The sequence below is a fragment of the Eubalaena glacialis genome, chromosome 13, assembly GCF_028564815.1.
Source record: "Eubalaena glacialis isolate mEubGla1 chromosome 13, mEubGla1.1.hap2.+ XY, whole genome shotgun sequence".
Lineage (NCBI taxonomy): Eukaryota > Metazoa > Chordata > Mammalia > Artiodactyla > Balaenidae > Eubalaena > Eubalaena glacialis.
The window spans coordinates 22,506,834-22,523,106 of NC_083728.1; the positions used below are offsets into that span (position 1 = coordinate 22,506,834).

The 16,273-nt window shown below is 41.1% G+C and overlaps 1 protein-coding gene across 1 annotated transcript in view; it reads right to left on the reverse strand.

Annotated features, from left to right (window-relative positions):
* CTNNBL1 (catenin beta like 1) overlaps nucleotides 1–16,273 on the reverse strand; it is a 171,776-nt gene that overhangs the window by 107,736 nt on the left and 47,767 nt on the right. The window contains exons 5-6 of the mRNA XM_061207964.1: nucleotides 11,515–11,610; nucleotides 3,604–3,697 (exon numbers count right to left, since the gene is read on the reverse strand). Coding sequence (XP_061063947.1) covers nucleotides 3,604–3,697; nucleotides 11,515–11,610 — 190 coding nt within the window. The remainder of the gene's footprint in view (nucleotides 1–3,603; nucleotides 3,698–11,514; nucleotides 11,611–16,273) is intronic.

Sequence of the window (16,273 nt, forward strand, 5' to 3'; positions counted from 1 at the left end):
CTGTATTCCTCCCAGCCAGATGCTGTGTTGTCATTTTCAGATTAACCAGGGAGATGCTATGGTTTTTTTTTTTTCTTCAAGTTATGTTACAAGTAAAACTCATAACTGAATGTGATGGAATTCACTAAAGGAATAGTGAAACATTTTCTGTGTTAACAGGGAACAACACTACAGCAGAACACACAAAGGTGTGAATATCTGCCTAAGAAGGCCCTCTTAATCTCACTGTACTAGAGTCCCTGAGACCTGTGACTAAAGAAACAGGGGCCTAGGCAGAAGCCTTAAGGAAAAACCAGGGGATGAATTCAGAGCCTCTTCCTCTCCTGATTCATCCATTTTCAGATCTCTTTCTCTGGATACTACAAGGGAAGCAAGCATGATCTTAACTGAACAAAATAATGTGCACAGAGGGGAAAGACCGCGCTGGCAGAGGTAACCGTCAGGTGCTCAGAAGCAAATATAATTGGTCCTGCTATCTCCTACAACAACCAAATTGCTGTTTAATGGGAAAATTTTAAATGAGGAGGCAAAAAAAAGTGATTGTATGATTATGATGCTAAAAAAAGGACATTAAAAAAAAAAACCCCAAACCTATAGTCTCATTCTATTGCATCCAGTGCTTTCCTTCCTTCAGGGCCCCATCCGCTCCCCATCCCAGGATATGTTATTATCTATCATAAAGCAGATCAGAGTTCTGTGCTCTTTAAGCACAACGCCCAGCGGGTCTGAGTCTTGAAGAGAAAGGGCTGAAGAAAGCACTACACCTCCTATCTGCTTCCTCACTCACGCCAGCCTCGCCAATGGCAAGTTAAAGAATGACCAGGCAGCCCCTCAGGGAGTGGATACAAAGCTGTGGGAGCAGAGTAGCAACGAGACCCCTGAGAGATGAAGATCATTTTAATAGCTTAATTACTTTCTCACATTTTCTAAGAAATCAGCTCATTCATTTTAATCTCCAATGCCTTTATCTTATTCTGCTTACACTTTAGATGGCTTTCTATTGTCCACTAGGATAAAATCCAAACATCCTGCAAGGGTTTAGAAGGTCTTCCATAATCTGGACAAACTTACTCCTCCGGTCCCATCTCCCACCATACCTACCTCACACTGCCACAGTACATTTCTAGTCTTCTCCCAAAGCCCTTGCCCATTCATGGCTTTACAAATGATACTGCCTTGCCCGTCTCACATTTCTCCGTCAAAATGCCCCTGTCGGGACTTCCCTGGTGGCGCAGTGGTTAAGAATCCACCTGCTGGGCTTCCCTGGTGGCGCAGTGGTTAAGAATCCGCCTGCCAATGCAGGGAATACAGGTTCAAGCCCTGGCCTGGGAAGATCCCACATGCCATGGAGCAACTAAGCATGTGCGCCACAACTACTGAGCCTGCGCTCTAGAGCCTGTGAGCCACAACTACTGAGCCCGCATGCCACAACTATTGAGCCCGCGTGCCACAACTACTGAAGCCTGTGTGCCACAACTACTGAAGCCCGTGCACCTAGAGCCCGTGCTCCTCAATAAGAGAAGCCACCGCAATGAGAAGCCCGCGCACCGCAATGAAGAGTAGCCCCCGCTCACCACAACTAGAGAAAGCCCGTGCGCAGCAACAAAGACCCAACGCCGCCCAAAATAAATAAACTAAATAAATAAAAAAAAAAAAAAAAAAAAAGAATCCGCCTGCAATGCAAGGGACACGGGTTCGATCCCTGGTCCGGGAAGATCCCACACGTTGTGGAGCAACTAAGGTCGTGCGCCACAACTACTGAGCCTGCGCGCCTAGAGCCCATGCTCCACAACAAGAGAAGCCACTGCAGTGAGAAGCCTGTGCATCGCAACGAAGAGTATCCCCTGCTCACCGCAACTAGAGAAAGCCCGCGCGCAGCAATGAAGACTCAACGCAGCCAAAAATAAATAAATAAATGAATTTTAAAAAATGCATCTGTCTTCATATTCAGCCCTAATCAGCTACCTGCTCCTACCCAGCAATTTGGAGACCCTTCCTCTTCACTTCCATAGTGCTCCCCACTATTATACCATTTGTGACCCTGTATTACCTTTCCTTTCTGTTCAAGACTTTCCCATCAGCCTGCCTCTTAAGAAGAACTGTGTCTAATTCATCTTTAATTTACCCAGTGCCTAGAACAGTGCCTGACAAACATTGGATGCTTAATAAGGGAAAGAGGGATTAATCTCCTGAGCTGTTGGTAAGGGACCAAGTTGAAACTAGACAGATCTTCATAGACTGCCAGGCCGGTGCTTTTCCCATTACATCAGGCTCTTTTTATTAACTGTCAGTTAAGACTTCTGATACTCTTTCTACTCAGCAAAATTCAGCATTAGGCTAACAGATGGCAATGCCGAATTCTGGCTCTAGACTAGAGCCAACCCCCAAATCACAGATTGTTGTGTTCTCTCTTCTCTTACTCCCTAGGTGCCATGTCTTCCTCCTTCTTTATGATAATCTTCACAGTAGAGAGTATAAAACTATAAGAGAAATCTGTGGTAGACACAAAGGAGCTGGGAGAAAATCTCATCTCATCAAAATTTCTACTTCTGCTGGGCCTTGTTCATTTCTCAAGCTCTGCTTACAGATATGTCACCTTTGGTTTTACAAGACAGTGACCAGTGATAAAGAGGACTACCCAAAAGCACAATTTTAAATAGGCTATTGGTTCAGCAACTTTGCAGGGGGAAAGACTAGAGAGACTCAAGGAGAAGGAGGAGGAGGCGAAATATTGCAGAGGAATCCACTTAAATGAACATACGATAAAGGGGCAGCCAACTTAACAGCAATATTTCCACAGTTTACACAGCAAAGTACACATAAGAAGCAAAAGAAATACTAACTCTTTTTCAAATAAAATGTCCTATAAAGGTACAAGCATACCTTGGAGGTACTGTGGGTTTGATTCCATACCACTGCAATAAAGCGAATATCACAATAAAGCGAATCACATGAATATTTTGGTTTCCTATTGCATATAAAAGTTATGTTTACACTATACTGTATGTAGTCTATTAGGTATGCAATAGCATTATGTCTAAAAAAATGTACATACCTTAATTTAAAAATACTGTATTAGTATATAATGCTAACTATCATCTGACAATGCAGGGTTGCCATAAACTTTCAATTTGTAAAAATGTAATATCTGCAAAGCACGATAAAGTGCAATAAAATGAGGTATGCCGGTATACAGTTGTTCAAAAGTTTGTAGTTCCACTGAAGGGAAATGTGAAGAAGAACCAACAGAAGGGGATTCAAAAACTGTAAAATATACACTTTCCAAAGCAAAAAAAAAAAAAAAAAAGAATTCATCCTGCATAGACTTCATCCTAACTTTTGGAGGCAAAGGCAAAGGCCTGCTCAAAGAAGCCAGCAGTTTTTGTCCAGGAAGGATTTCTGCTTTTATTACCACAAGCCAAACCAAAGCAGCAGTTATATGAAATTTACACAAGGGTCTTCATTTCTGAAAAGGCAGTTTGGGAGCAGAAAAAAGGAAAACCCTCCTGCTGTTGACTCTATAATGAAGGAGGAAGGAAATGAGTACCAAACCCCAAAACAAACACAAAGAAACTCAGAAAATGCTGGCACCCTTCCCCTTACCCAGAGTGTTGTGGACGCCATCTGCCTCTTCTTTCACAGACTCATCCAGACGCTCCAGATTCTGCACAAGCAGTGCTACCACTTGCCCGTCCACCTTCAGCAACAGGGGAGCAAAAGGAGAATGGGATACATGTCACAAACAGTCTCCAAAATGTTGTCATTCCCATACTCCTCTACTGAATGAACAAAGTAAACAACCTGCCACTTATGGTTTACAGTATGCTCTCCCATCCCAATACCTCTTTTGAGGCTTGAAGTGACCCTGAGGCAAAGAAGGGGCAAGCACCATTATCCCTAACTTTATTTTATTTTATTTTTTTTTAAGATTTATTTATTGATTGATTGATTGATTGCTATGTTGGGTCTTCGTTTCTGTGCTAGGGCTTTCTGTAGTTGCGGCAAGCGGGGGCCACTCTTCATTGCGGTGCGCGGGCCTCTCACTATCGCGGCCTCTCTTGTTGCGGATCACAGGCTCCAGACGCGCAGGCTCAGTAGTTGTGGCTCACGGGCCTAGTTGCTCCACGGCATGTGGGATCTTCCCAGACCAGGGCGCAAACCCGTGTCCCCTGCATTAGCAGGCAGATTCTCAACCACTGCGCCACCAGGGAAGCCCTATCCCTAACTTTAGATTGAAGCTTAAGGGGACAAGGTAAAATTCAAGGTTACATATTTGACTGAGTGACATACTAGCACTTGAACCTAGGCCTTCTGAAATCAAGTCCTGTGCTCTTTCTACTTCTATGTGGTATTTAAACACCTTACAAAAATGCCATCTTAAGTCAAGTCACAAGTTCATTCAAGTCAAAAGCACATTTCTAGACCACAGCACCAGGAGATATTCAGTTGGAAAGTTTACTTGCCATATTTACACTGACATCAAAATTTAGGGTTAAACTCAAAACATTCCTAAGTTTCTACATCAAGCTTTTATGAAACTATTACTTTTGATGAACTTCTGACTCCTTCTCGAAAAGAATATTAACAGAATAAAATATCTTATGTTTGTATTACACATAATGCATAAGAAAGCAATTACATTTCTCTTATTTAATTTGATTCACATAACACTTATAGGAAAATTTTAGTAGCCACATCATATAGATGATATTCAAGAGATTAATGACTTAGCCAAGACCACACAGCTACTAAGCAGTGGCAGCAGAAGCAAAAACCAAGCTTCCTTCTTAGGTGAAATAATGCTTACACCGCTTCACACTACCTTCTGGCCACAATGTGTGCCCCTTACAGAGACTGCCTTGGGGAACCCTGAGGCACACCAAGGAAGATAACTAAGGAAACACCTAATAATCAAGAAGTGATTATCTGTCTGGTAATACATTTCTAAGTCATAGCCAATAAGTAAACCTATACTGGAAGATAAGATTTGCTGCATACCCATGGTGTATCCTCTCTCTCACCACCTCAGTTTCTTCACTTAGGAAATGGGAATAAGTTGTAAAGATTAAATGAAATTATATGGCATACTTTACCCTGGGTCTGGTTCAAAAATTAAGTAGAGAGTTTGAATCTAGCCCTTTACTTCTTCTGACACCTGATTATGCACTGTTCATATCTCCCACGGGCTAAGAAAAACTCAAATTCTTTGAAGGCAGGCACTGCACCCTCATTTATCTTGGTACACTCCTCAAAGTCAAGTGCAATACTATACATAGCAGACAGTCAGTAATTTTGCTAAATTTAAATAAACTGACAAAACACTTTACTTTGTGTACTGTAGTCATATTTTTATATACATTGTTCCATTTACTCTCATGTAATCCTCACAACTTTTACAGGTGAGAAAAACAAAGGTCCAGAGAGGTTAATTAGCCTGGTCAAAGTCACAAAGCTTGTGGCAGAAGTGACCAACTCCGAGACTATTTTTTCCCATCATATCCTGTCACTTCAATGAGGGGAAAAGAAAGGAGAGGAAAGAAAGGAGAGAGAAGGAAATGATCTCATTCAACTGATGGCCTCCTGAACACTTGTGTATAACGTGCTCTATGGACAATTCAAACTGAGCCTGAGGATGGAACAGTGGCAAGAGAGACATCTTCAAAGAAGGCCTCTTTACTCTTTCTGGGTGAGACTTAATGGAAGCATCTGGATGGGGGAAAAGCTGAAGTTGTTGACTAATTTGGGATACCTGAATCACGAATGAGGCAGATTTTTCTAGGCTCTCCTTTATGCCCTGGTGTGAGAAGCAATGAAAGACACTAGTTGCAGATTGGAGGGGATACTGATGCCAGAATTGAGAACTCCTGTAAATACGAGAAAGAGCTGTTTCCCTCTCTTATATCAAGGAGATATACAATCTTGCTCTCAAATCTCACAGCCAGCAAAAGCTTCACCAAAGAAATCCACTGCAATATTTTCCTTAATTAATTGGACAATTTGGGTATGTGAGAGAAAACAGAAAAACATCCGGGGGAAAAACATGAACCATGTCACAGTTTGTTTTTCCCTAAATCACCCTGATTGACTTATAATCTCCCTGAATCCTAAAGCAGCAGACACTGCAACTCCGCTGGGTATCACACTGCTTGTCGGTTCTGCAAACTGCCTCACCGGTTTCAACTGCTTATTGATGCTTTATGTGCATTATCCCCCTGTCCCCTTTCCTTGATTCTTAGTTATGTTACCCATGGTCTGCTGTCTGGAGAGTGGTGGGGACAGTGGCAGTAAGCAACACATTCATATCTCAGAACTGAATGGTTATTGGTAATGGGTGTCTGGCTGGAGGAAATCTTTTTTTCTTGCTACAAAAATCTAACTTCTAACAGACAGCCTTTTTAAGCTTGCAAAGTGTGAAACTTTATGTTTAGCTGGGTTAAATGCAATTTTATCTGACTGCAGGAGGGTCAAAGCAGTCAAAATACATTTAGCTGAGAAAACCCTCAGGAAAACATTTATATTATGCATAGCTCCAGATATCATCTAGTAAGAAGCACAAATTAGCATTCTGTCCCTCTAAACTCTTGGGTCTACCACCTTCCTGCCTGTTTTGGACCTGTGACTAACTCTGAAACTAAAACCAAATCCTGCTTAGGGATTAAAGCATCAGCTAGAGCAACCCTGGCCTTGGAAATCATGACCGTCTTAAGCCTGATGTTTTCTGATAAGGCATTGGCTTTTTCCGCTTGTTACCAGGTCTCCCAAACAATACTCCACCAGGTCCTACTGAGACAGGGTTCAAGGGCATGATCAGTCATATTTTTCCAGTTGACCAGAGAGGGTAGATACAAGAGAAGATGAGGAAATAAAAAAGGGATAGATGAGGGGAGATGAGAGGGTTTGAAGGATTCCTTTTCTATCTTGCACAATCTGCCAACAAGGTTTCTCAAGAGCTTGACTGGAGTTTTTCTACCTACTATGAGCTCTGGAAATTTCATATTTAAAAAACAATAATAAACCCTCCCCCTGCCCTATACACACACCCACTGAATCTTGACCAAGCAGTAAGTTTTGAAAATACACATAGTAATATGGTCATAATGTAAAACTTAGGCCTGCTGCAACCCAATATATTCTAGCTTCCACTCTTGCCCCTCCAATCCGTTATCGACACAGCTCCCAGAGTGGTCTTTTTAAAATGTTAGGTCAGACTATGTTACTACTCCCTTGCACACTGGCAATCCCACCCGAACTTACTACAAGGCCTACAAAGCCCAGTGTGGTCTGGCCCTGACGGTGCTCTCTCCCTTCACCCCAGCTGTGCTCTAACAGTACCGGCCTTTTTTCTGTTCCTTGAGTATGTCAAACTCACTCCTTGCCCTTGGTCATTCTGAATGGCTGGCTTCTTCTCATCACCCAGAACTCAGGCCTTTCCTGACTATCTAATTTGATGTGATTCTCCAGTTGCTCTACAGGACATCATTCTATGTTAATTCTCTATGTAACAGGGAGTCATTACCTGTTTTCTCGTTTACTTATTTACTGTTTCTCCCGACACTAGAATACGAGCTCCACAAAAACAGACTTTGTCAGTCTTGCTCACTGTTACACACGCAATTCTTAGAATCCAGAACACACTAAGCATTCAATAAACAATTAGTGAAATGAATGGCCAAATGAATTCTGCTTGAGAACGAATACACATGAAGGTGAGGACGTTAATAGAAATGGGAGGGGATAAAAGTGGTAGCATCCAGAAATTTACATAAGTACCCTTAGAACAACCGAAAACCTGCCAACTTCAGCCTCACCTGAGTAGCACAAATGCATTGCCCACCAGCTCAAGCTTCAAAATTTAAGTAGGGTTAATTGAGGGCAAGAATGGGTATAGGGCAATCTCCTGGCTCTCCACATCAAAGCCACATTGTGAAACTATAGTAAGTGGTGGCTCCCAGCCACATTTCCACCTCCTCTGGCTGTGACACCTCCAAGCACCCTCAAATTGAAGCCTCCCTACAGGGGCCATGGCCAATACCTACAGCTCTGCCGTCCCTCCTGGTTCTTCCCCATCAGAAGGGATGGATCTCTCCTCCTCATTTCCAAAGAAGCTTGCATCTCTCACAGTCATTCTTAATGCTCTGCCTTGTATTATCATTACTTATTTCATCCTCTTGTTTTTTTTTAAACTAAACCATCTATCCCCCCATGTCTCATTTAGGTCCACACCCTCCAGATGTTTTTGGGTATGTGTTCAAAATGTTTTTTGAACATTTGCTGAAATGAAAAAAAATGTTTGTTGAAGTCAACAAACATTCACAAACATTTCACTGTGTGGCATGTGATATATATCATTTTAACTTGACATTTACTAAGTACTTAATATGTCCCAGACATTTATACCTTTATTAAGACAATGGCCAACATTTATTGGGTGTTTACTCTGTGCCAGACACTGTTCTAAAGACCTACTAAGTATCTCATTTATTCTTCACTTCAGCTCTATGCAATAGGCACTACTGTTATCCCCATTTTACAGAAGAATGAACTGAGTACAGAGAAGATAGGTAACTTTCTCAAGGTCACACAGATGGTAAGTGACAAAGCCACCACTTTGGCCACTCCCCTGATCGGGATCACATCTCAGGGAAGACAAACTTATAAACAGTGCCAGGATATACACAGTGGTAGGGGAACACAAATTCTGCTGAAGTGATGAGTCTGAAAAAAACTCAGGAGAGACAAGGTTTAAGTGAGGCTTTAAAGAATGAGTAGGAGTATTCCAGATAGCAAGGGGAAGCAAGCCTTGCCAAGCTGAAGGCAGATGTGAGCAAAGGCATGGGATTGCCAAGCGCATGGCAAATTTTGGGACTGGTAAGTAGGGAAATGACTGTAATCTAATCATGACTCTCAAGGAGTCCAATGTCTTCTTTAGAGAGGCATGCCAGAGAACTGCCATCAAAGCAAATACCCTGTGTTCCCACTCCTCAGAAAAGAGTCTATTTTCCAGGCTACTAAATCAACTTGTTACAAAGCACAAATATTCGCCTTTTGCATAAGTAATAGCAGTGGATATAAACCAAACTTTAAACCCGAAAGATCCCTGAGAATACCAGGACAGCACTCTCTCCCCACAAATGTGCTATTCTATTGCTTAGGACTTCCAACTGAGAAAACGACCAAGGAAATAACTGCAAACTGAACATCACAATAAATTCTACTACATGTCCTCTAGCCTCTGCTCATGCAATTCCAGGCCTCCAATATTGGCCCCAAATTAAAACTACGAAGACAACTCAACCCTTGTAATATGAGAATACTTATCAAACTTCTTCCTGAATGTAGCACAAGGGTAGAAAAAAAACAGATGAAGACCACCTACCAGTTCTGCTCTCTGATATTTACTGATGGCTCCTCACTGGCTGCAGATAAGCAAATAATATATGGGAGTCTAGAAATGTTCAATTGTTTGTGATTCACACCAGCCCCACCAGTATAAAGCTGTAAGAGTCAAAATCTTAAAGTAATATAATAAAAAAGAAACTAAACAAAACAAACAGAAAACCCTGTATAGCAGCTACCTAATGGCTCCCCAGACTGAGGATGAACTGTCTCTTCCCAAACAAACAATAAAATCTGCAAGATCCAGCTTTTGTTGGTGGGCTTGGCAACACAGAAAACACAAAGGGGGCTTTTGTGTGAATTGCTGTTTCTGGGTACGTTTTACAGGCAGCAGACCAGCTAGCTGTTCCTTTCTTGTTTCCTCTATTCACACAGGCAAAGGATGATAATTAAAATCAGCCCAGAGTCCAGGCAGGAAGGCTCATTCAGGGCCACTGTAATTAACCTCTGAAAGGTAAGACTACACAAATGACACCGTGGGGACATGGAGAAGGAGCAAGTGCCACAGCCTTCCTTCAGATGCTCCTCCAAACAAAAGGACACCCCGACATCACCCTCTTCTGTCTGCACAGTGGTTCAAAGGAAAAATAAAGGTCCTGAATTCTACAAAAGTGGCAGTTCGCTCTAGGAAGGAGCTTGAAAGAAAAATGGCCATAGAAATTTTCATCATACTCAGTCACAAATGGCCCTGCTGGACTCCAGCCTCGCTCTCTCTAAGAGACAGTCCTTCATATCCAGTGGGTTCACAGCCCCTTCTTTCACACCAAATGGTAGCTGTGAGCATGGCACATGGGAAATTTCTTGTGTCAAGAACCTCGAGAGAGAAAGGGTGAGGAGGGGGTGGGCAGTGTAGCAGTGGGGTCTCAGAATCATTTGGGGCCCTAGTCCCAGCCATTCTGATTCAGCAGGTCTTGGATGGGGCCAGAAAGCAGCCTAACAAGCACCCCAGGTGCTTCTGATACAAGTGGCTACATGGACCTTTGATAAACTCTGCAAACTGCATCAAAACCAGTACTTATTAACATTCTTAACCAGAGAGAAAAGACCAGACAGCAGAAGACAACAGAAAGGATGGAAAATCAACAGAAACTTGAGGAGGGAGATAGCTTGGTGGGTGGACAGAGCTCCACAGGCAGTATCAGGGTAAGAGGCTGGAGTAGAGTCACTCCTGCCACTGGCCAGCTGTGGGGCCCTGGGGCCCTCTCCCATGCCTGGTAAGAGGGAAACCGGTGCTGTGGGACAGGACTGCAGTGGGGATCACAACATGCAGAAGCTCATCTTTGCTGTTACAGGGACTGGCTGAGAGTGATGCAGTGGAAGGCTTCACTTCTGCATCTGGGCTTCCTCAAGGATAAAGTGAGTTGATGAGATTACATCAGTTCACCTCACATATAAATTCTTTGGATTGGCTGATTCCTAGAATAATACCTGAAGAAGATTCTGAGGCCTTGCCTAGGCTCCACAAAAAGGAACACAGAAATCAGCTGACCCTGTCTTCTGCAGTCAGTGGCTGCTACTCGGACCTGTATGAGCTAGAAGGTTTGTTCTTGTTTTTAAACATTCTCCGATTCCCTACCTGTATACCAAATAATAATGATACCTGTCTTTACTAGCGCTTGGGATTATAAAGCCCAGAGAAGAAAAGAAACTCTTTTCTGCAAAAACTCTTTGTAAAAAGGTCAGAAGCAACACAGTGAGGGCGGGCGAGCAGGAACGTGGAGTCAAAGAGAACACAGGTTCAAATCCCAGCCATGTGACCACGGGCAGGTTGTTTGGCCTCTCTAAGCCTCAGCTTCATGGCTATAAATGGGAGTAATAGCGGTAATACCCTTCTGAGAGGATACAGTGAGGATTAAATAAAGTGTAAAAAACAAGAAAACGCCTGCCTACAGCACATATTTAATAAATACTAGGACTCTACAACCCCTGCCCTAACACAGTTCCAAAGAATAAAGTACCCCACATGTTGCACTTTACTTTCTTACTCTCCTCATTCAATCCAGCCTTGCCACAGAGCTCTTCCTGACACCCAGCCCGTGCCCCTCACAGAGACAATGGTGGGGAGGATGCCAACACCGTACACACACCTGCAAAACCCCAGAGGGACGTGGAACTTACCAGAGCGTCAATGAGTACTTCTGCTCCTTCTTCACTCTCATGGAGGGTGTCTATATCTGTTAATTCCTGAAGCAAATCAACCACAGCTATGGACACATGTGAAAAATGTTAAGGGTAACACATACATATGAAAACCCAACTGACATTTTATTAAAATATTTGGTTCCCTTCCATTTCCTGGTCAATCGCTTCATCACCATTTACCTTTAATACACTCTCATTTTATTAACATCTCTTCAACAAGGTTCTACTCACAGTGGGTGTTCAATAAATGTTGGTAACTGCTTCACTTAGTTCCTTTCCTTATGCTGCCTTCCTGGCAACTTATTCCATAGGTTCAGTGCATTTTCATAAATTTCAAAACTTCAAATAGATCACTTGGGAGGTCACTTTTCCAGTGAGAAACAGGCCAACACCCTTAACCTTACCTCATAATTTAAATTCTTGGAACTCAGTATAATCTTAACTACCTTCTACACTTCACCTTCAAAGACAGTAATGATTTCTTCTGAGATAAGATGGCTGGTGTTCACCAAGGAGTCTTCAGAAATCAGGGCGTGACAAAATAGGTTTAAAATGTAGAGGGAAGGATTTACATTGGACTGTGCTAGACCCCACCAACCTCCCTTCCTCTTAAATACCATGTTGCTTTGGACATAAAAGGAAGGTGAAAAATGATGATTAAACACAAGGCAAAAAGAGAGAGACAGGGACATATAGGAGAAAGAAAACATGAAGGAGAGAAAAAAGGAGTTATGTTTGGAAACTGGAAGCCCAAACTAAACTAAGTTTCCCTTCCCTCACCTTGGACACATACATACACACACACACACACACCACTTGCTCTGTCAACCAGCATTTACTGAATGCTTATGATGAGTAAAGCACTGTGATAGTGACAAAGGCAAATCTACTCACGCTGGGCCTCAGTTTCCTCATTGATAAAATGAGGAAGTTAAGGTAACTAAAGACATTTAAAAAAATTATATACCACAGGCAATTACCAACATGTAACAAATGAGGAATACAGACAACCTGAACTACACACATCCTGAAAAAGGAGCAAACTGAACTGGGACATAAGGAAAGATTTGCTAGAAGATGACTGGTCAGAAAACAGGCCACTAAATAGATGAGGGCAGGTAGGCTAGAAAGCAAAACATCAGGAATATACACAGAGAGATTAGAATGTACAAAGGTATATGAAGAGAAGAAAGAGGATTAGGGAAGAGGGAGGGGAGAAAATTATAACTAGACTCATATGAAGAAAATAATATCTTGAAAGAATAATATAATACCTGTGTGCAGGATGCACTAAAGCACTGTGAGTGTTGGGTTTGGGGGTGGGTAGATGGGGGGTATGGGGAAAAGCCAGGCCTGAAGGAGGAAGACCTGTTCCGAAGCTACCACACACAAAAGAGTGCAGAAGTGAGACGACAAGGGTCAGAATCAGGGCAGTTTCAATGCAAACTGGAAAGAAAAAATAAAAAGAAAGATACAGGACATATTAACAAGAATGATAGGACTTGCTAACTGCCAACTGATGTTACAGGTATTTTATGAACATCTTTTGCTAAAAGAAAAATTATTCAAACGTTTGTTTTATTTATCTATACCTGACCAGCTGACCATCATGAATAAGTAATTAAGCTTTCCGTGTCTTATTCTTTCACACTTTAAAGTAATATATACACAAAACTTGGGTGTACTATGAAACTCTATGTGTACAATGAGAGTAAAGGTCTTTGGATAAAACTCCTTCATGGGTATAGTTCGCAGTCTTTATTAACAAAGTAACCAGAAAGCTCTTGACACAAAAGACCATGTATCAAACATGATGTATAGTAAACTAAAATACTTAAATTGTTTGAATTAAAAAAAAAAAAACAGCCTAACCAAACTAACATCTAGAAATTCTGAGTAGTAGGAATTAGGAGTTCTCCCTCTCTAAACACTGCTGTAGATGCCATCATAATAACTACCATTTTTAAAAAGTCATCATTATGCCAAGCACTGTGCTACTGAATTCTCACAGCAGCATTATAAGTGTGATCCCCATTTTACAGATAAGAAAGCGAAAGCTCAGAGTGGTTAATTAACTTATCTAAAGGTCACTGCAATAGTAAGGGAGAATGTTAGGTCCACCTGATTCCAAAAACAATACCTTTGCCACTACTCTCCATATTAATGCACAGGGGAGTATAAACCAGGTTTAAAAACAGCTAGATTCAGGTATATTCTAGGTATTGACCCTACTATAATAACAGAGAAAAGGACTGTCACTTACTTCCATCATAAATTATTAAAATCCCAGGAAAAAGAACAAAATACTAACAACTCCTCATTCTCCTCATCTGAGAAGCTCCCATATTTATTCTCTTGAAAAGTTCTTACATATGAGATGTAAAAATCTTATTATTTATCCACCTGCTTATTTAATATGCATGATGACATTTCATCCATCTATCCATCCATCCACCATAGAGTCAGATGTCTATAGGACAAGGATGTGAATCGGGCATGCGATAAGTACTATCATTACATCCCCTGAATAACATCATGCCCCACTAAGTACTTACTATGATTATTAATTAAACATTAGCCTCAGGAGACAGGTGGGGCATATATGAAAGAACAATAGATGAAGAGTCAGGGCAAACTCGAGGACAGGGGTCATATCACATTTATCTTTGCTTCCTATCTTTAGTGAACCAAACTGTCCCCAAATTGTTAACACTATGGAATCTTGCTCAAGCTCCTTTATTTCTTTACAGCTTAGTTTCCTCATCTGTAAAATGGTGGTAATGATCTCTGCCCAGCCTATCTCACCCAGTAGCTATAAGGAATAAATGACATCATGTATGTCAAAGGGCAAGTAAATCCAAGTACTGAGAAAATAAGAAAGCACTATAATAAAGATTGCTGTTAGTCAATTCTTCCCACAGAATGGCCAAACCCTCACTATTGCCTTCATTTTTTCTAAAACCTCTAAAATCTAAAATTTAAGCTAACGACAGCATGATCCTCCCTTTCTGGGTCACAATGGGTTGGAAGATCTAATTTTGTATTTCAGCTATGCCACAGAAATTCAGATTGATCAAGTCCTTTTTCAGCCTCTAAGGTCTTATGGGACAGGTATCATATTTTTCTTTGATTATTCTTATACCATGCTCACAAATGGGTCACATTAAACCTGGGGGGAAAAAGGAAAAGAAAATTTGACAATGGTGATCATTTTATATAGGAACAGAATAAATGTCTAACTTTTACCAAGAAAAGTCATTTCTTATAATGGTCCAGTGGATATCTCCTTGTCTACTACACTCCTGCCTCAGTTGAGAAGTCAAACAAGAAATCACTTACCAGCTACCAGGTCTGATAAACAACTCATCAATCCTACCACTAACTGATTTTACATAAATTCTCAACTTTCACCAAATAGCATTTCAGCAAGGCAGTAATGAGTCCATAATTGTAATCATCAACTCCCGAGTAATATAATATGATCCAGAAGATAGAGGTCATTTGAAGACTAGAAAGAGGAATAAGAAGTGAAACTAAAGATAAACAGATGAACTCTCAGTCTTAATGAGAAAATTCAGCATGGTCTGCCACCCATCCAGCATTTCTTCACAAGCAGACTCTGGGCATGGGTGATAGGTTTTTCCACTGTAGTTACAATTTCATTTCACAAGGTGAAAGGCTCTCCCATCCAAGTGCAATAGGAAAACAGAGAGCCTGTCTCTTTGCGAATTACTAAAAACACAGTTTCTGATAGCCTATTTTGTCATGTCGGGTAGAAAGGCCACCCCACTCACTCCCTCTGCACCTGTCCACTACTGGGGCAATAAGCCAGTATAATAAGAGGTGAAGTAGAAAAGACCAGCTGGGTACAAAATGGCCCACAACACAATGGCTTTTAGAAAAAGAGGCGTATTTGCTTTTATTTTGGCTTTAGATATTTGTTTTTTTGGCCTGATCTCAGGTAGAGTCTTGGGACAGAAAGGGAGCATCAATTTCATTAATCTCCAGTGAGATGTGACCATAAGGAACAAAATTATTAAAAGAAAAAAAAAGATAAAGAGGAACAAAATATATTAAGCAGATGGCTTTTTTAAAAAGTCCTTTCAAAAATGCTTCTTTAAGAAAAATGACCAGTCTAGATTCACAGTATGTAACTGATTTAATGGAAAAAATGTGGGGTTTTTTAGAAGTCTTTTTTTCTTTTATTCCTAGATTAGAAGAGTGATTAGATATAGCTCAATTAATGCAGATGAATTTCTAAACAGACAAAATGGTCTTTTTCTCCTTTTAAAATAATGGCACAGAACTACCTAGAATGAATCTAGATCCTTAATGTTACCCCAATCCTTAATCAAAATAATGAGGGAAAAAAATATCCTCATTCAACATTTATTAAGTACCTACTAAATGTTAGTGGGCACTATTAGGCCACAGGGGAAATGTCCAAAGCAGGCTACAACCACCCTAGCCTTCCAAGGACATGGAATTCACCTAAAACTCATAAGCAAGATCAAAAGTTACATTAAGAGGTCCTTTTCCTAGATTGCCATTTTGGCACTTTTCTCCTAATCTGACTTACTTCAGAGCATAATTAAATGGCTCCAAAAAATGGGTGGTTTATCAGTACAGATTATCAGGGAAGTTAGACTACCAATGAGGAAAAGAAGTAAATTCTTTTCAGTGTAATTTTGATTCTAGAAATATCAAGAAAAGAATAGCTCTTAGCAAAACAACA